This window comes from Castanea sativa, chromosome 1 (genome assembly GCF_040712315.1).
Source record: "Castanea sativa cultivar Marrone di Chiusa Pesio chromosome 1, ASM4071231v1".
Lineage (NCBI taxonomy): Eukaryota > Viridiplantae > Streptophyta > Magnoliopsida > Fagales > Fagaceae > Castanea > Castanea sativa.
This window is the reverse complement of record NC_134013.1, coordinates 266,369-286,166: the sequence shown is the minus strand read 5'-3', so window position 1 is coordinate 286,166 and position 19,798 is coordinate 266,369. Positions and strand designations below refer to the sequence as shown.

Below are 19,798 nucleotides of genomic sequence, written 5' to 3'. Positions count from 1 at the left end.
CTTATTATGATTTTATATACTGGTCTCTGTATGAATTTTATTTTCCTCCTGTATTATCAAAATTATTAAAGAATCAGTTTACTTTGAAAAAAGGCAACAAAACTGGTTTGAAACATCCTGATTCTCACTCAAGAACTATGACAGGCAATAAAGTGGAAGATGCAAATCCTAAATATTTATCTCTGTCCTTCGAAATTCTGTATCTGCACAATCTAAGGTGTTGGATGAAATCAAACGTGTAGCTCGCGTGGGGGAGGGGGAATAATGACGGAAGGACTCAAGGTTTTGCAGAATGTTTTTCTGACTGCGTAGTACTAAATGCTTATAGTAAGCCATACATGTACTGCATTATATTAGAAGGATGTTGTCGACTTTATTGCAAGAAGGTAAGGGTGGCTCCACTTTGAAGGCAGGGTGGTCACACCACCACCCTAGCCTGGAAAAATTATTATTATTATTATTATTATATATTTTTAAAAAATTTATGATTTTTTTGCTCTTAAAAAAAATTTGTGACCACCCTAAATTTTTTTAAGCCCAACATAATAAAACTTTGGATAAAGTTTGGTAACAATTTTGGTTGTAGATTAAGGTTACAACTCAACTCCATATTTTTTATTGGAAGTAAATTTTGACAAATCTATTATTAGATTATATTTTCTTTTTATATCCTTTAAACTTGCAAAATTTCAAGATGATCAAAGATTAATAGCTATTTTACCAATAAAATGTTTAAATTTTGACTTTTGGTAGTCTAAAATTATACATAAAAAATAATTTTATAGATCAAATAGTAAATAACTTCTAATTGGCATGAAATTTTATGTGTTTGAAGAGCATAAAGAACATGTACTTCAATGGTTAGATTTTCAAAATATATAGTCATGTTAGTTTGTTTAGTAAGAGATGTAGCATTAGGCTAACTGAATTTGTAACCAAATTTTGTCCTTAAACTTTGGGTACCCTTAACAATATAATAGGCCTTTATAAACAATATATATATATATATATATATATATATATATATATATATTGTGAAAAAGATATAACTCACAACATTGATAATGAGACTACAATGCAACATTTTCAAGATAAGAAAACTCGTAGAATGTAATTGTAAGAATTTATGTATTTGGGTTTTTTTTTTTGTCAATATAGAAAGTTCTCTTTTTGTTAGATTGTATATAATTTAAATTTCTTAATGATCACCCTTAAAAAAAATTCCTAGAGCGACCAAGAAGGGCTATGTTTATTACACAAAGCTATTTATTATAAAAAGTTGAAAGTTCAAAAACGTGTAAAAACACCTTTGAATGTTTAAACCCCCAAAATACAAATTATCAATTCAAGCTTATAAACAAACAATGTATGTGTGGAAAATGTAGATAAGCCAAAACAAAATTGATAACACAATCTAAACCAAATAAAATCACATCCACAGTAGAAATTAAATGGCAAAGATAAAGGGAAGAGAGATGCAAATACAAGGACAACACAGCGATGTGTTATCGAAGAGGAAACTGAAGTCCTCAGTGTAAAACCTCTCCGCCATCCTCCAAGCGGTCAATAATCCACTAACGAATGTAGTTGGGATACATGGACAACAGAAGACTCTCCAAGCCTAATCTACCAAGTGTACCTAAGCCCTCCAAGCTCCTACTCCAACGAGGTTGCGCTGAACCTATTTCTTCTTTAGCTTACCGGATTCCGCTATAGCCCATAATATCAACCAATATGAAATTGGTCCCTTCTTAACTACTTTCCAAAGCACCAAACAATCTTCTCACAGATATGGTTATGGTGAGAAAAGGTTGGTAATGTACCTCTCAAGGATGTAACAATGGAGAGGAAGAGAGTAGAGGAATTTGAAGAGTCTCTATATGAAAATTGTGGATGAGTCAATCTTATGTTTCTCTAGGGTTTATCTCTCAAAATTCTCTCTAGAAGCTCTCTACATTTCGTGGGTATAAGGGGTATTTATACTAGGGTGAGAAAGAAATGCAAATAGTCAGATTTTCCCAAATAGGGCTGGCAGGCGGCTTGGCCTCGCAACTTGACTAAGTCGCGAGTTCAAGCCGCGAGCAAACAAAATGGCTAGACTGAACTTTTTGTCCTGTAGTGCTCCAGCTGGCGTGACTATTCAACTTCTCGGCATGCTTCACTCGTGTGCATCATCTAGCGCCTTGCAAGCTGGGAGCCACCCGCGAGTCCCTACTTTGCTGCACATTCTTGAGCATTTCTTCACACTCTCTCACACACTACCCTTACATGAATCCCACCTAAATACAAGGTTTTTAAATGCTGAAATACAAGCAAATTGGCACGGAATAAAGCTAACACAATGGTTGATAAATTTCAACCTTACAGAAGTCATGGTTATAATAGTTTTTCGGGTTGTGTAAAATCAATTTTATATCACATGAATTGATTCTTCATAGCTAAAGCAAGCTAGCTATCTCCCATTGTTTACTTCAACTCTTTGACTAGTCATAACCCTGAGATATTCCTCACATTATTTATTATAGAGACCCAAAAGTGGGGTTTTGTAATCCATGAAATCCCACATTGCATAGTGAAACACATGGAGATGTGCTTATAAGAAATGACCTCCATTTAATTTGTAGAGGCCTTTACTACCACTACTGTGTGTTTTAGGGAGAATAAAACAATGAGGGGTATGGACCCCAAAGTGGGAAAAATCTACACAGTTGGGGTAGGGCTGATACAGATTGTAGGGAAGCACATGAGGATGTGCTTATAAGAAGCAACCTCCCTCTAATGTGTAAAAGTCCTTTCTCCCACTGATGTGTGCTTTAGGGAAGAACAAAACCGTGAGGGTCATGCCCTAGCTGGAAGTATGGGCCCCATATGCAAGGAAGTGTGTGCCCGTAACGGGGGTGGATTATAGAGACTCAAAAGTGGGGTCTTGCAATCTATGGAATCCCACGTTGCCTAGGGAAGCACATAGAGATGTGTTTATAAGGAATGACCTCCCTCCAATTTGTAGAGGCCTTTTCCCCTATTGCTGTGTGCTTTGAGGGAGAACAAAACCAAGGAGGGTATAGGCCTCAAAGCGAACAATTTCTACACAGTTGAGGCGAGGTTGTTATATATTACATTATTTTTTGACGCAAATGGGAAAGGAGTGAAGGATTAATTGACTAAGGAGAGTGAGAAGGAAAAAAGGAATGGGAGAGAGAGGATGAAGAATGGGGGGGATAGGTGGTTTCAAGATATCTTTTATAAGAGATGTTTATGAATAGAGCTATAAATTTAAATGAGTCGATCTGATGTAGGTATTAGAAGTTAATTTTGTTTCAAACACAAGCTAAATTCAAGCTTATTACCAAACAAAATTACATGTTCAAATTTGGATCATTATCTTGCTAAACAAGTTCGAGCTTGTTCACAAGTTACTTGATTAACTTATTTCTTTTACCCTATGTAATAAAACCATGGCACAAAATTTATATGAGGGATGTTTATTATATCATAGACCATAGTATGTCAAGAACAATACAAATGGTTTTAATTTTTTTTTTTTTAAACTTTCAAATTAAAAAATAGAACTATGACCGACTTAATACACTTTGGCTTAAAATATTTTTTAAAAGTATTTAAATATTAATTAAATAATATTAATTTAATTTTTTAAATTATATATATTTTCATTTAAAATCCATTCTTGTTGTTTTTAGAGACACAAAACTACTAATTAAGTTGTTATATTTTGGTTTTGCAAACATTTGCTTATTGGTTGATAATATGACTAATTGACTACATCTTTTTGTGACAAAATCTATCTTAAATAGGATTTTGTCAATTTTAACTTTGAAAAACTCATTTTTGCTTAAACAATTGCAACAAATATTGCTAGTAAAATTTTGTTAGTGATACATGCATTTACAAAATAATGTACTCTTTCTATATAATCAAGAATTGTTATAATACATATTTGAACATCAGTATAATTAATTTCATTGTTATCTTTTTATTGGTATTATTTCATTATTTTCTAATTATTTTAATAATTTTCTTGTTCTTTTGGGTTTTTTTTTTAATACAAACTTGTCATTGTATTTTTTATATTACCAATAATAAAATTATGAAGAGATCTTATCTGCAATTCAATATTTTTTCTATTATTTACTCACTTTTTAAATTTTTCCATATCTAAAATTGATATTTTCTAATAGATATTTATAACTATAAAAAATTAAAAAGAGAAACACGATCTACAATACAGAATTATAATATGACAATAGTAAATTAATATGTAAAACAATCTAATCTAACTTCGCTCCATTTTGGTCCATTTGGTCTTTTTAATTTTTCTATTATTCTCTCTCTTTCTAAATTTGTCCATATCCAAGTTGATATTCTCTAATAGATATTTATAATTATAAAAAATTAAAAAGAGAAACACGATCTACAATACAGAATTATAATATGACAATAGTAAATTAATATGTAAAACAATCTAATCTAACTTCGCTCCATTTTGGTCCATTTGGTCTTTTTAATTTTTCTATTATTCTCTCTCTGTCTAAATTTGTCCATATCCAAGTTGATATTCTCTAATAGATATTTATAATTATAAAAAATTAAAAATTAAAAGAAACACGGTCTACAATATAGAATTATAACATGACAATAACAAAAAATACATACAACAATAGAATCTAATTTCGGACTATTCGGTCTTTTAAACATTATCAAATAACTGATTAAGCAAGAATTATAACTTACATGTCTCCTCCTTCACAACATCCTATGACAATGCATACAAAGCAACCCTAGAAGTGAAAAGATTATGAAAGCTCAACTAGTGTGAAAACACTAGAGCTCATTCAGAACCCCCAATTTTAAAATTACGGCTAGATTACAACCACAATGAGCAATAAAAGTAAAGTTTAAAGAATAAGGAAGAAAAATGCAAACACAAAATAACACTAAGATATTTTATTGAAGAGGAAACTAAAGAACTCGATGAAAAACCTCTCCACGACCCTCCAAATTCAAATTGATCCACTAGTGAATAAGTTGGAGTACACAAATATCAAAAAGACCCTCCAAACTTAATCTACCCAATGTACTTGAGCCCTCCAAGCTCCTGCTACCAACGGACTTCTCGGAGTCTTGTCTTTACGGATCCGGCAATTTCGCTTGATGCATCCGCCACTCAATGGCTCCTTCCAATGCTTCCCAAAAGCACCAAAACTTGTCTTAACACTCATAATTGGTGATGGTAGTGTTTGGGCTTAGAACCTCTCAATGATGTAGAGATGAAGAGGTATAAGTAGAGGAAAACCAAGAGAAAATGTGTAGATTGTGGGTATGACAATCTCTAACTCTCAAGTGTTTTTACTAGAGGTTTCTCTCTAAAAAGCACTCTTTACATTTCGTGGGTAATGAGGGTATTTATAGTATGGGTAAAAAATTGGTAAAACATTTTTTCATTTTGCCAAACATAGAGTTTTGCGGGTACCTCGCAAGATAGCCTTTCTTGCAAAATACTCGTGGATTTGACAGTCTAGCATGACTCTTTAGCTTCTAGTCATATACTTCACACGTGGCATTTTCGCGGGTTGCTTTACTCCCGAGCTTCTCGCAATATAGTCACGAACTACACTGATTCTTCTTTTGAAGCTTGATTCTTCACCAATCTCTCACATTCATTCCTTACATATAAACTCATATAAATACAGGGAAATAATTGAAGAAATTACAATCAAATTTGGCATGGAATTAAAACCAACAAAGGCTAGTAAAATCACAACTTTACAGGCTAAAATGTGAATTGTAGAATTAGTAATAAATGAGGACATGTGTTCCTTAAAATGCTTGGGGGTCATAATAAAAAATTCTTAAGGCTTCATTAGACGTAAAACAATTAAAGCACACATGGTGATAACCCTTTCCACCCAGGAATCTTTGTACTCTACAATAAATGGATTCCTTACTTCAGAAACAAGCTCCATCTGCAGAATTAAGAAAGAAGAAAGCATCTTTCAAGCTAAAATTATAGATAGGGGTACAATAAAGGCATCATTATTTAAACTACAAACCATTAGGGAACATAATGTGTTTTAGTAGTTAGTGCTTATGAAGAACCATACCTGGATCCAAACATCAAGCAAATATAAGACTTAATATTTTTCCCAAAAACACCAAATAAGACTTAATGGATGGTTCCCATTTATGTATATGCAATCAATCGACAACAAAATATCTTTCAATATCGAACAATGGCACTTAAATTTCACCTTTCAGAAATTTCCCAGTATAAAAGAAGTAAATTCCTTCAATCCATTAAACTTACATGGAAAGAGATAATGACCTTGATATAGCTGTTTTCATTTTCAGAAAGTGAAGAATAATATGAAAACACTGACCTCCTGGTGGGCAGATGTGCGAGTCCTATCAGTCTGGCAAGCAAGACAGATTTTTTCAACACATATCTGAATATGTGCAGAAGGACTATCAGCCATGCTTCATCAAGCGGTTCATGATAAGAGATTGAAGGGCATCATAGTGTGCAGAAGGGGCCCAAAAATTTCCCATCTTTTCTTCGCAGACGATAGCCTAATATTTGGCCGAGCCATAGTGGCAGAAATTACTGAAATTTTGCGTATACTTAAGGTGTATGAGGCATCCTCAAGATAGCAATTGAACAAGCAGAAAACTAAGTTGTACTTCAGTAGGAACACTAGGGGAGAAACTCAGAATGCAATCAAGATTTTGTTTGGTGCTCAAGTGATTAAGCAGCATGAGACGTACCTGGGACTCCCTTCCCTCATTGGTAGGTCCAAAACCAACACCTTTGCGCAACTCAAGACAAAGGTCACGAAGAAGTTGACGGGTTGCAAAGAAAAATTACTCTCAACTGCTGGGAGAGAGGTCCTAATTAAAGCTGTTGCTCAGGCAGTCCCAACCTACACGATGAGTTGCTTTAAACTACCCAACAATATCTGTGACGACCTAACTAGAATGGTAAGTCAGTTTTGGTGGGGACATAAAAATGAGCAGAAGAAAATGGTGTGGATAAGCTAGGAGAAATTGTACTTACCGAAGGAGAAAGGCGGGATGGGTTTTAGGAACTTGAAAGCCTTTATTAAAGCACTTCTGGAGAAACAGGGTTGGAGATTATAGAATCAGCCCAACTCTCTGTTTTTAAGAGTCTATAAAGCAAAATACTTCCCGGACAGCGATTTTACTGAGGCTACACTGGGTCGACACCTGTCCTACGCCTGGAGGAGTATCATGTCGCCCAAGAAGTAGTGTCAAAAGGGCTGAGATGGCAGGTGGGTAACGGGGAAAGTATTAGATTTTAGGCAGACAAATGGCTCCCCTCCAAATCCCCTCACAGGTTACTCTCGCCAATACAGGACCTAAATGAAAGTGCCAAGGTAAGTGAGCTCATAGACACAGAAAAGGGGGAGTGGAAATTTGAAATGGTTAGACAGATCTTGTGTCCTATGGAAGCAGATTTAATGTTAAGTATCCCCTTGAGTCCCAGGCTACCCCTAGATAAGATGGTTTGGGCAGGTACTTCAAGTGGAAAATTCTCGGTTCGAAGTGCTTACAATAGCATCATGGAGGCAACATGGAGAGGTACTAGAGTAGAGAGCTTGGATGGATCAACCATGAAGCAAGTGTGGAAGAGTATAAGGAGTACGAAAACTCCAAACAAAGTCAGAAATTTTGCTTGGAAAGCCGGTCAAGACATCTTAGCGACCAAGGAGAATCTGAAAAAGAGACATGTTACCCACGATGATATCTGTAATGATTGTGGGAAAGAGATTGAAACTAGCAGCCATCTCTTTTGGTTCTGTGAAAAAGCCAAGGAAGTGTGGAGCCATAGCAAGCTGGGGCTTCCTTTCCAAACTAGAAGCACTTGGAGTTTTGTGGATATAGTTTGGCAACTTGTACAACATAGGCCGAGGACCAATGGTCTTCTAGAAAAATTTCTGACTCATTGCTGGGAAATTTAGAAGAATGGAAACTCAGTGCGTCATACGGGGACCAGCAGATCAGGTAAGAAAATTGCTAGGTGCTCCATGTCCCTGGTAGGAGTATAGTGCAGCGAATGAAGTGGCACAGCCTTTGAACCCAAGTGTAGCTGTCAAATGGCATCCACCAGACCCCCCTAAATTCAAAATGAATGTAGATGGGGCTGTGTTTAAAGATCAGAGAGCAACAAGTATGGGAAGGGTGATGAGAGACACAGAGGGGAAGGTACTGGCAGCGATGAGCAAAGAGATCACCAGCACTCCTAGCAGCGCTGGAAGCAGAGGCAAAGTCAATGGAAGTGGCGGTTGTGTTCGCATGGGAGATGGGCTTCAGAGAAGTAATCTTCGAAACAGACTCACTCATCCTTAGCAGAATTCTCGCGGGTACCTCAGAGGCTCCCTCTTCTATTGAGCACATCACTACCAGCATTTCACTTCTTATCCGGAAATTTAAATTCTCTAGTTTTACTCACGTTAAACGGGAAGGCAATAGGCCTGCCCATATCCTAGCCCAATTTGCTAAACAGATTGGTGATTTTGTTGTTTGGTTGGAGGAAACTCCCAGCCTTATTGAGCATGCGTGTACTCAGGATGTAACTTTTGTTCCTACAGTTGATTAAATGAGAATTCCAGTCTTTCTATCATAAAAAATAGTTCAAGGTTCAATTTAACACTCATGTCCAGTAATGGTATTTGTAAAAATACTAGATAACAAAGGATTATAGATATAGAGGACAGATATTATTCTAGGAAACATGCATTAACGATTTAACACCAAGAATGCTATTAGAGGTTAGAAATTCCATAAAAAAAAAGGAAGAAAAATTAAACAAAAGGGAGATCCAGAATATATATTATTAATATAAAAACGGTATATGTCTGATTTATTACTGTCACACCTGTTTGGCAAATTTACATTAAAGTTGTGAAATGTAATCCACTTGCTTTCTTCTTGACAACAAAGGCCAAATAAAAGTATCTCCTAGACCTTCCCGAGTACCAATCCCTTCAAGGCCTTGGCAAGATGTTCCTCATTCTGAACACTCTGAACCCAATTTGCATTTATGTGAACCCTTTCAATGCTCTGCTTCAAGGTTCTAGAAATCTTGGACTTAGTACGACTTGCAAAAAACTCCTCTATTTCCTCTGCCTTCTCAAACGAAGCAAACTGGGGGATAAATAGAACAAAACAAAAAAGGAAAAAAAAGAAAAAGAAAAAGATAAGCAATAACAATAATAACTAACAAGTGTATTTGTAATTGAGATACAAAGGACAAAAACTGATACTTATGGAACGAACAACAGAAGAGAGGAGGAAGGGAAGGGAGAGACAAACCGGCGATACAATTGAGTTGACAAAGCGAGTTATTAAATATCCAGAACCCCAGATTTTTGAAATATGCTCCCAGTTATCCTGTATTTCAGTCACACGTAAAAGCAGGAAAAAAAATTGCATTAGATAGCAAATTGGAATGTACTCATGATGAAAACAAAAATAGAATAATATGGGATCAATGCCAAAGTAATTCAAAACAAGTTACCCTTTCATTTATACATAAATATTTTAGCAACAATAAGCTAGAAAAAGAATAGTTAAAGACCGCATCAAGGAATTTCTAACCAAGATAAACAATAAATGTACTTGTGTTTAAACTAGCAATTCTGATATATATGTGGTCCATGTGGATTAACTCAATATTTCTAACATAAAATCTAAGATATATTTCAAAATCTAAAGCTCCTACAAGCTACTTTCACAGACAACTTCATCTTTTCTGGGCCACGGATATCTGGTTTTGATAAAATCCAATGGGCTTGCACAAATACTTGTGCCTTAAATAAATAATAATAATAAATATAAAAACTTGGACAGTTCCTTAGGCATAGAGATCTTAAAGGTTCAATGGCATCTTTTCCAACTCATTTCTTGACTAGATAAATATACACTTCAAGCATCTCTCCCATTTTTCCTTTTATCATCAATAAATACATGAGATGCACCACAAGCATGTTTTTCCTACAGGAAGGAAGGTGAGTGCCCTGTCCCTTGTATATGGTTAAACTCCTTTGTCTTCCTCAAATCCACATGCCAAATCTTAGACCAGTCACCTAATTGTTTTGCACAATTTTGATCAATGTATAACATGGATATAGTGCATGCACATGAACATTTGAATTTCTTCACTGCAATGTGCTTTTTGCATTTTACATTACAAATGGAGTATTACCTTCAGCCATGTCCAAGCTGTTTCACGTCCTTCCCTACTAACAGAAAGTCCAAGAACAGCATCTTGGGGACGAACCTAGATCAAGTGGGAAATAAAGCCAGCATCAACATCCCAAGCTCCATCAGAACATTATTTATCAACTTGTGTTAAAAGGTTTTTGACCTCCACAATTATATATACCTCAGAAGACAACAAAAAGTTGAGAGCTTCAAGAATTATGTTGGGATCTGGAGAAGATGTTAACGAACCTACAAGCACAAAAAGAGATATGTCTCCAACATACTAGAGAGATTCAAATGTTTTGCAACATTTTAAATAATGATTTATTATTACTTAGAACGCGTGTTTTCTCCTGGCTCAAATCAGTCTCTCTGTACACTCTCAAAAGAGATTCATAACCAAATCTGTTTGAGGTGCTGACTTCACGCATTACAGCCACATATGCTGCCTGCAACCACAGCCCATTAGAATACTTGATGGGTATTGTAGACGGAGAAATTCTAGTGATTGATTAATGCTTTTTTTTACCAACCTTTCTTATGTCAGGATGGAGGACTGGTGTATTTCTGTCATCCAAGAATGCATGAAAACGTCTAATTGCTTCTTTTAGTGTCAGATCATGCCCAAACACAGCAAGGGCAGTCAAAACCTCTCCTCTCAACATTGCATCTAGATGGCTCTCACCTGTCTTAGGCTCCCATCCAAGCTTACTGCAAAATAAATTCTAACATTGAACCAAAAAAAAAGAATAATGATATATATATATATATATATATATATATAGTATAAATGTAAAAATAAAAATAAAAAAAAGCTAATCTTGCTCAAAGTTTTTTTTTTTTGAAAATATATATATATTGATAGTTACAACAATAAGGAAGGGGGATTTGAACCTTGGTTCTTGTTATAAATAAGAGCAAGCAATGCTACTAAGCTTTAAGGCTCTTTGCGTTGCTCAAAGTTTTTGAGTGCTCATTATCTTGGTCAGTGATACACATTGGGTATATTTCGATAGTTACAACAAACGTTGGCCTTGCTCAACGTTTTTGAGTGCTCATTATTTGGGTCAGTGATGCACTGGGTTTCTATTAGCATGTAAAGTTTGATATAAATTGTTGGTGGTCTGCAACCATCAAGTCAAAGATACCTTCCCTAAACTTTTTCAAACATCCTACATGTTTCCTTATTCCTTAGACAGTTTTATACATATTACATTAGCAACTTTAGATAATTATTAATATGTATGACAATTTTTATCTTGACTAAGTTATATAGAATATCTCCAAATAAAAGAAATAAATATTACTATTTGCAACGATCCTTTAATTACTTTGTCTTCTTCCTTAAAGCTCTCTTTTTACATTCTGAGACATTTACAGATATATCCGAGATTTAATGAAAAAATGTCTCTCTCTGTTATTTATTTTCTATTAGCAGCTCTATTTAAGAAAGAAATAAATTGACTTAATTCAGAAAAGAAAAATGTCATATTCTTATTATTGATACTCAACAGTAACATATAAAGCACCTATTAATATTCTAATTATTCAGTAAATAAAGAAATGATACTCTCATGCTCTAAATCTGTCAAAATGTATTGTCAATGTCATACATTCCAGTAACTTAATAGTTAACATCATATAGGGCTTACTCAACCAAAATTTCACAAATGGAATATAATCAACTTCAAAGATATCACTTATGTTGAAAAATTAGTAGACAGAACAAACTGAATGCTAATAAACAAAGGCCACCACAGGAATTTCAATTATCTGTATATAGGAAAACTTACTCTTCTAAATGCAGGAAAAGGCTAATAAAAAATTGTTTAAAGTATTCCAGTAACTCAGGGGTTGCATCAGCTGCAATTCTTTCAACTTTATAACTTATCTGTGAATAGAGGGATCAGAATTAGGACTAAGAGCACAACTGAAGTATACTTTAGTCTTAAACAAGAGGTGAACATTACATTGATTAAATTAAACAGCACGGTATATTCAAGTTCCTCCCTATAAGCACCCATCAAGGTAAGCAATGAATTCAAAGACTGCTGGCGAGCCATACAAAGGGCAAATGAATCATCCAGGATGCCTGTTAAACAAATGAGTTGTGTTAAGTGCTCTTTTCTATCATAAACACATATCATCATAAGATAATAGCAGGTATGAGTAAAAATATCAAAATTACCATATCTGTCTGTTGCAGACAAGTGTTTGTTCTCTATTGCATGTTGGAGTCTAGCAGCAAGGTCCTCATCATATTTTACCCTATAGAAACCAGTCTGATTGACATTAAGTTTTACCCAAGCAGATGCCAAATTGCTTTTGTCACTCAGGAACTCTTTCATATCAAGAGTTCCAGTCTTTGATTCCAATAGAAAATTCATGCACACATCATATGAGCCACAGCATAATGTTATTGGAACAATCCATTGCCCATCCCCATGAGAACCACTTGCTAAAAATTGCGACTGCCATGATTACATTGATTTGTCCGAAGTCAGTAAGTTCTCAAAATATTATTAAGTGAAACTCACTACAAAATGAAACAACTCAGTATGCATCAGGGTTAAGATATGCTATTTCAAGAAAAAGTGGGTGAAAGAGACCAGACACAAGAAACCTGCTCAAACACCAATTTCTGATCTTTGACTTCAACAGTGATGACTGGGTACCCTTTTTGCCTTGTCCATGAATTCATTAGCTTGTTCACCGGCTCATCGGATCCCTCCTCAAGTGCAGCCCATAAATCTTCTGTCTTTGCATTCGAGCAAGCAAATTTTTTTATGTATGAAGCAAGTGACCTCTGATTACCAAAAAAAAAAGAGAGAGCATAAAACAGTTAATTAAAACCAGGGGGGGAAAGAATTTACATATGTGAGAAAAAAAGATAATTAATTGACATATAATTACATAAGACATATTTTACAAATGAGAAAGCCAAATTGAGCATCTTAATCCAATCAATAAATTTGAACAATTATCTTGTATATTGCAGAAGATGATTGGTTGACAAAGATGAACCTTAAAAGAACAAACTTTAACTGCACTCATTTAAGTAATAAATGGAGGCCAAGAAAGAATCTGGAAGTTAATCAAGCTGAGGCTATGTCACCAGATATCAAGTAGATATACTTTCTACTATTTCTTATCTAAATGAGCATTACCATTGTTTCTATATATAAATAGAAATGAGCACTTTTCAAAATATGAATTATACAGTATTCATAATGTTAATGGTTACTTCCTAAACATCTTTCATTATATCCAAATATTTCAGAACAAAACCGCTCTAACCTCTTAGGAACTCACCAAAAAAAAAATCCTATTGTTCTATCTTTCTCAAAGAATTAATTTATGAAGGGTTTCCAAGACATAAATTTCGTGTCAATTTGGGGTGGAGAGAAAGGAGTTTCTTCAATCATAAGAAATCTTTTTATTTGGACAAGAAACATATACCAGCAGCAACTCTAACAACAAACCTGAAAGCATTCAGCTCCAAGATAGCTCTGCAGCATCCGGATAACAGATGCACCTTTTTTGTAACTTATTGCATCAAAAATTTCATCAATCTCCCTAGTATGATTTATCTCCACCTAAAAACGTATGCTTATATTGAGATATACTAAAAAAAAAGTAATAATATAATTTCTTAAAGCAATTATACCAAGAAAAAAAATAGCACATACAGAATTACCTCAATGGGATGGGACTCTGCCAGCCCATCCAGCCGAAGACCCTCTGTATAGTCATCAAGAAACTGAGTCCACACTTTCCATTCTGGGAACAAGTTATCAGCTGCTAAATAACTAACCTGAACACATTCAAATAACCGATATATAATTTACAAGAATGCAATGAAATAAGCAATAATTTATAGACATAGGACCCTTACAAATAACTCAGGCTACATTCCGGGGAAAGAAAGGTTTATGTTAGTTCATTTAACAATGATTCCAAGCTCAAGCCAAGATTGATTGATAAACAAGCCAAGTTGAAGCATTGTAACAAGTTAGTGGACAAGCTCATGAACCTGAGGCTTGACTTGTATATATTATAAGATCATACAATATATATTACCAATTTTAACTTATTCACTTGGTCTTATAAATAGTTTAATTCATGGTTAAAAGTTATGTGTGAATACAAGGTAGATGAAGTTAATTTTTATAGGTCCATGAATAAAAAGAAGTTATCTATCAAGTAACTTGATCAGATCACCTTAAATAATGATAAGAATTATATATATATATATATATATATATATATATATATGAGCAAGTTATGAACAGTTAAGTATGACTTTATACAAGAAGGAAATAATTTAATAAAAAAACGCATGAACAAGCTTCAGCTTGTTTGACAAAATAAATGATGTAAGTGTAAACATGTTATGTAGCTTGGTGACAAGCTTGAGCTTTCATGTTCAAAACACAACTAAATAAACCGATCTTTAAATTTTAACAGACAGCTCAGTTCAGATCAATTAAAATCCGATGTAATAAATACCCATGTTGCAAACCCCTCATTCAGCCACAAATGAGTCCACCATTCCATCGTTACAAGATTTCCAAACCACTGATGTGCCAGTTCATGTGCTACGACAATCACAACCTTTACAGTAGCAAAAAAATAATAAATAAACATTTTGTGTACACATATTAAAACAATAGCTCCATACTGCATTAACCAAAGTAAATTGTGACAAAAAGAGCAGCGTTCACAATATGCACATTACCCTCTGCTTATTAGTAGCTGCAGAATGCTGATCGTCATAGAGCAAAGCCGTTTCACGGAATGTAACCAAACCATAATTCTCCATGGCCCCAAAAGCAAAATCAGGAATTGCAACCATATCCAATTTGGGCAGAGAGTAAGGTACCTCAAAGTAGCTGTGGAATTTTAAATAATACAACATAAGCACCAACATGTAACAATTTGAGGGATCGCCAATAACCATGATCTAATGTCGACTTAAATGCATTATTTAGCTTAAGCTTGTATACTTTGTCTCATAATCGATGGTTTGGTAGTGATTCACGGTAAAACTTACTCTTTGTATAATTCAAGTGTCCTAACAGCAACACCCAATGCAAATTTTGCTTGATTTACTTTACCAACTTGACAGTATACTCTAACTTTAACCCCTGTAAAGTGATATAAGATTACACTATCAAGAACAAGGATCATAATACCGCAGGAAACAGTGAACATAGTGTATTGTTTTACCATAAGATGTAAGATGTTCCACATAATCAAACAAACCAACAACAATTGCCACCAAATATGTAGACATTAATGGTGATTCTTGGTATGAAACTGTCTTCAGATCCCCATCCACTTTTTCTTCAATAATTGGCATGTTGGAAAGAGCTACCAGTTTGGATGGCACATCCAATGTGATTTTGAACATAGCCTGCAACACTCAAATGCCCAAAAGAAGGATCCAATAAGCTTTTGTTTGCATTCATTCAAAACAGAATCAAGAAAATCTACTTCCAAACCAAAAATAATTTGGTCACAATAATCAAAACACTAGCTTCATGAGAGGTACACAAGCTTCTAAAATGCAGCATGAAGTGTGGTCGGATATAAAATTTCATTTAAACAAAAGAAGCAAAGAAGTACATGAAATTAAATTAATTGAGAGAGAGCGATTGTGACACCTTGCAAGCAGGTTCATCCCAACACGGAAAGCATCGCCTAGCATCAGCTGGTTCAAACTGTGTAACTGCCATATTCTTCTTCTCACCATTGTGATTATATGTACTGGAAAAATAATAACATAAATATATACACATTACTACTTACAAGTAAAATTATCATTTAGTCGAAAATGGAAGACATTTAGCTTCATTTATAAGTAAAATGGCGAAGCGTGCAATCATAGGTTTCAATCCCATTAAAGATTTTTTTTTTTTTTTTTGAGAAACAAGATCATATTAAGTATATTAGAAAGCACAGTTTTTTTTTTTTTTTTACTGTTTTTAATATATAGAGGCAAAGTTTTGGTGCGTTGACAGTTGCCTTCCACATCTTGACCCCATCTTTTAACTATATAAATTTTACAAAACTAGATGTATCATTAGTTACAAAAAAACAATAATTTAGGCAATTTTGTTTATTATGTTGTTAGAGTGCACTTATGACATTCAATGCTACATTAATTTGTAAAGTATTTATAATAAACGTGACAGTAGCTTTAGTATAAATTGCAACTTCAAGTCACGTTTTCTCTTGTCTTTGTGTGTGTGTGTGTGTGAGAAAGTGTTTTCTCTTCTATTTTTATTCATTTTATGTTGACTGAGAGAGCCTAGCACTAGTTTATAAGAGTTATGTAGTAAAATTTGCAAAATATTATGAAAACAAGCATCACTCATTGTAGTACCTTGCATAGAAGCCCTTCATTTTGTCGTTCAAATTTCCTTGAAAGCGGATTGTGAGAAGTCCCATCCCAATGGGAAGCGTGTCAGCAAACTCTAAAACCAAAATCTCATCTTCTTCAACCACATCAACTTTTGAAGGCCTTAACACCTGCCCAAATTCAAAACTTCATTCATTGTTCATTCACATATAAGCTAGAGCTCAACGAAACTATATCAAGTAAGCAAGAATAACTTGGAATAATGTTAAGTTAAAGCAGTTACTGTTACTACCACAAAATCCATTACCATTACCATTAGTTTAAAAGTAAAGTTAGGGTGATACCTTAGAATTAGAAGAGTGAGTGAAAGATACGGAGGTGGTATCAACGGAGAGTTCGGCGGCGTTGAGGACTATGAACCTCGTATCTGCCACGATGTTGAGCTCGATAGCCACGGAGCCACTAAACTTGCATGCGCTCAGGTCCGGTTTCAGCCGTATGTCGTAGCGTTTTGGAACAGCGAATTTCGGGAGCCGAGGTTGCCCTTTGAATTGTTCCATGCTTTGCTGCTGTTTAATTTTTAGCAAAGCAGAGTAAGGAGTGAGGTTGAAAGTTGAAACGATCGAGACAGTGATCAAAGTCTGAGTGATGAGTGAAAGAGTAGACAGTGGACCATATATAGATTATAGAGTTCTGTGTAGGAATTTATACAGATTTGCAAATGATAGACCATTTCAAACTTTTAATTAATTTGTAAAACTTAGTCAAATCCTAATATAATATTTAAAACCATAAGTTTAACATCTACTATTGTTACTTTTCTAACATTTCGGTCAATTCCACTCAATTTGGTCCATTCAGTTCACTTTGGTCCAATTGAGTCTACTTTAGTCCATTTGGTGCATTTCGAACTATTTGAGCCTTAAATTGATTCTTTTTATCAAATTTCTTTTCAGTTCTTTGTTCAAATTTTCTTTTTTTGGGCTGAAAAAATATGAAATTTTATTCTTTTTAAACCAAACTCTTTAGAAATTATCGATATTGGGTCCTAAAAAACAATAAAATGATAAATACTCACAGAGTCATCTTAAAATTCAAATTTCAATAATATAGGTATGATACTTATATTTGAAAAGAAAAAAAAACAACTTGACAATTCTTAAATTATATTATAAATTTAAATTTAATGTAACATGTTACATATATTCCATGGAATAAGAGGGTACATTTTTTTTTAAATGTTCTTGAATATGTTTGAATTAGTCAACCAATTATAGTATTTTTAATAACATCTTCTCAATTTATATAAAATAATATTATAATTATGTTATTTAAATATTTTTATTAAATTAATTTTTTTCATATATATACTTATAAAATAATTATATTACATTTTTCCATAAATAATTGCATGGATTTGCAACTAGTTAATATTTTTTACTGTCAATTTCAACTGCAAAAAATGAGAGTTGTGGTAGGCGACAAAAGCAAAATTTATTTTCATATTTAATCACTTTATTATGAATAGATTCATGGTAACTGCATGTGAGAAGTCCCTTTTAGTGACGCATTATATTGGATGAAAAAAAAAAGGTACTAGTGAACACCACTACCAATATAAATTAGAATAAAGATTAGAAAATAAATAAATAATAATAATAATAAATACAGACGGCCAATCTTAGCTCATTAGTCTATATATATATATATATATATATATATATATATATATATATATATATATATATATATGCGTGTGTGTGTAAAATGTTTCAATATATTATCAAAAAAATGTAAATTGTTTCAATAATACGGTTTTCCTGGATTGGTAAGGTGAAAATGTATAACTCATATATATATATATATATATATATATATGTGTGTGTGTGTGTGTGTGTGTGTGTGTGTTAGCTTATAGAGTTTGGATATGGGAAAATTAACGTTAGCAACTGAATTCTAAGAAAGTTATAATGTGGAACGTAATAGTAGTATGTTTGACAGTTCACACTGCTGAGCTGAATTGATAACAAGAAAAGAAATACGAATTAATTTCATACCAAATTGGGACGACGCCTAGATTGCATGTAAAAATAACTCGCCAGAGCGATGACCAATCCGGTGATGACCGTAACGAATTCGACACAATACCACATATTTGGCAAATTTTAGAGATACCCAATTGGAGAAAACTATAAACTCAGATCAGATGTTATATATGTATCAATTTCTGAGTCAGAGAACAGACAATTATCAAATATATATAGTAGTGCGCATGCAGTTGAGTTAATGAAGATGAGATTGAAGCTTAAGCTTGATATGGAATGAAGTAAGCAATCTATTCTTTTCTCTTCCTTTCTTCTTATTTTTATCCAATTATTTTTTTCATCTTGATTATTTTAATTTGCTTCCTTTGCTTTCTATCTCTCTCTCTCTCTCCCTTTTCTTATGATATTTTTATTTATTTGATATACTGGTCTTGATCGGTATCAATTTTCTTCTCCTCCTTAATTTATTCTTACGCAATTTCTTCTTGAAAAAGAAGATTGTGTAAGATCAAATACCTATATAATATTTCTTATATTAATGTTTAACATTAATTACTATATAATTAAATAGCTTCTTCTTTTTTGTATTTTATTTTTGCTCGTGCTCAGTTTTGGCTTTTGGTTTTGGGACTAAAGTTGTAGTACCGTCCTAATCTAAGGGCCCATTTGGATGGAGGGAGGAAAAAGGGAGAGTGGAAGGGAATAAAGTAGGAAGTTGATTAAAAATAGGCAAATTTTGAGTCAAATCTACTTTATTCTACTCCCTTCTTTCTCCCTCAATCCAAACGGATCATAAAGTAATAACAATATCTAAATTATTAAGGAATCAGCTTACCTTGAGCAAAGACAAAGAAAACATTAATTCTGATTCTCACTCATCAAGAACAATGACAAGCAATAAAATTGGAAGATGCAAAGCTTCGATCAATATATAAAATATAATATATTTTTGTAAAATTTCTGATGGTTGTATAAGAGATCTGAGGTTCAATCCTCGCCTATACTAAAAACTGATTAGTGTCTTGGTCTAATGATAAAGAGCGATTATCAAGAGCGGACGTCATAGGTCAAAACTCTCTCGAAAAAAAAAATTTAAAGGTATTACTATTACTGTTGGTGTGAAAGTGAGGGAAGGGGAATAATGGAAAAT

The 19,798-nt window shown here is 33.7% G+C and overlaps 2 protein-coding genes across 3 annotated transcripts; one reads left to right on the top strand and one right to left on the bottom strand.

Annotated features, from left to right (window-relative positions):
• Nucleotides 1–7,535: 7,535 nt before the first annotated feature.
• LOC142617826 (uncharacterized) lies at nt 7,536–8,382 on the top strand. Its single transcript, XM_075790786.1, has 2 exons — nt 7,536–7,928; nt 8,074–8,382. Exons 1-2 carry the CDS (start codon nt 7,536–7,538, stop codon nt 8,380–8,382), a joined length of 702 nt encoding a protein of 233 aa, XP_075646901.1.
• Nucleotides 8,383–8,837: 455 nt separating this feature from the next.
• Nucleotides 8,838–18,825, bottom strand: LOC142632941 (aminopeptidase M1-like). 2 transcript variants are annotated; one of them, XM_075807254.1, is made up of 20 exons: nt 18,661–18,825; nt 16,948–17,172; nt 16,628–16,773; nt 15,906–16,008; nt 15,469–15,655; nt 15,293–15,386; nt 14,978–15,131; nt 14,749–14,853; nt 13,937–14,053; nt 13,722–13,835; nt 12,863–13,045; nt 12,428–12,710; nt 12,210–12,331; nt 12,033–12,130; nt 10,773–10,950; nt 10,574–10,688; nt 10,421–10,488; nt 10,241–10,315; nt 9,349–9,426; nt 8,838–9,180 (listed from the first exon to the last, which is right to left on the bottom strand). In XM_075807254.1, exons 1-20 carry the CDS (start codon nt 18,754–18,756, stop codon nt 8,995–8,997), a joined length of 2,727 nt encoding a protein of 908 aa, XP_075663369.1. In that variant the 5' UTR covers nt 18,757–18,825; the 3' UTR covers nt 8,838–8,994. The 2 variants fall into 2 exon arrangements, with proteins under 2 accessions (XP_075663369.1, XP_075663374.1); XM_075807259.1 differs by lacking the exon at nt 14,749–14,853.
• Nucleotides 18,826–19,798: the final 973 nt, after the last annotated feature.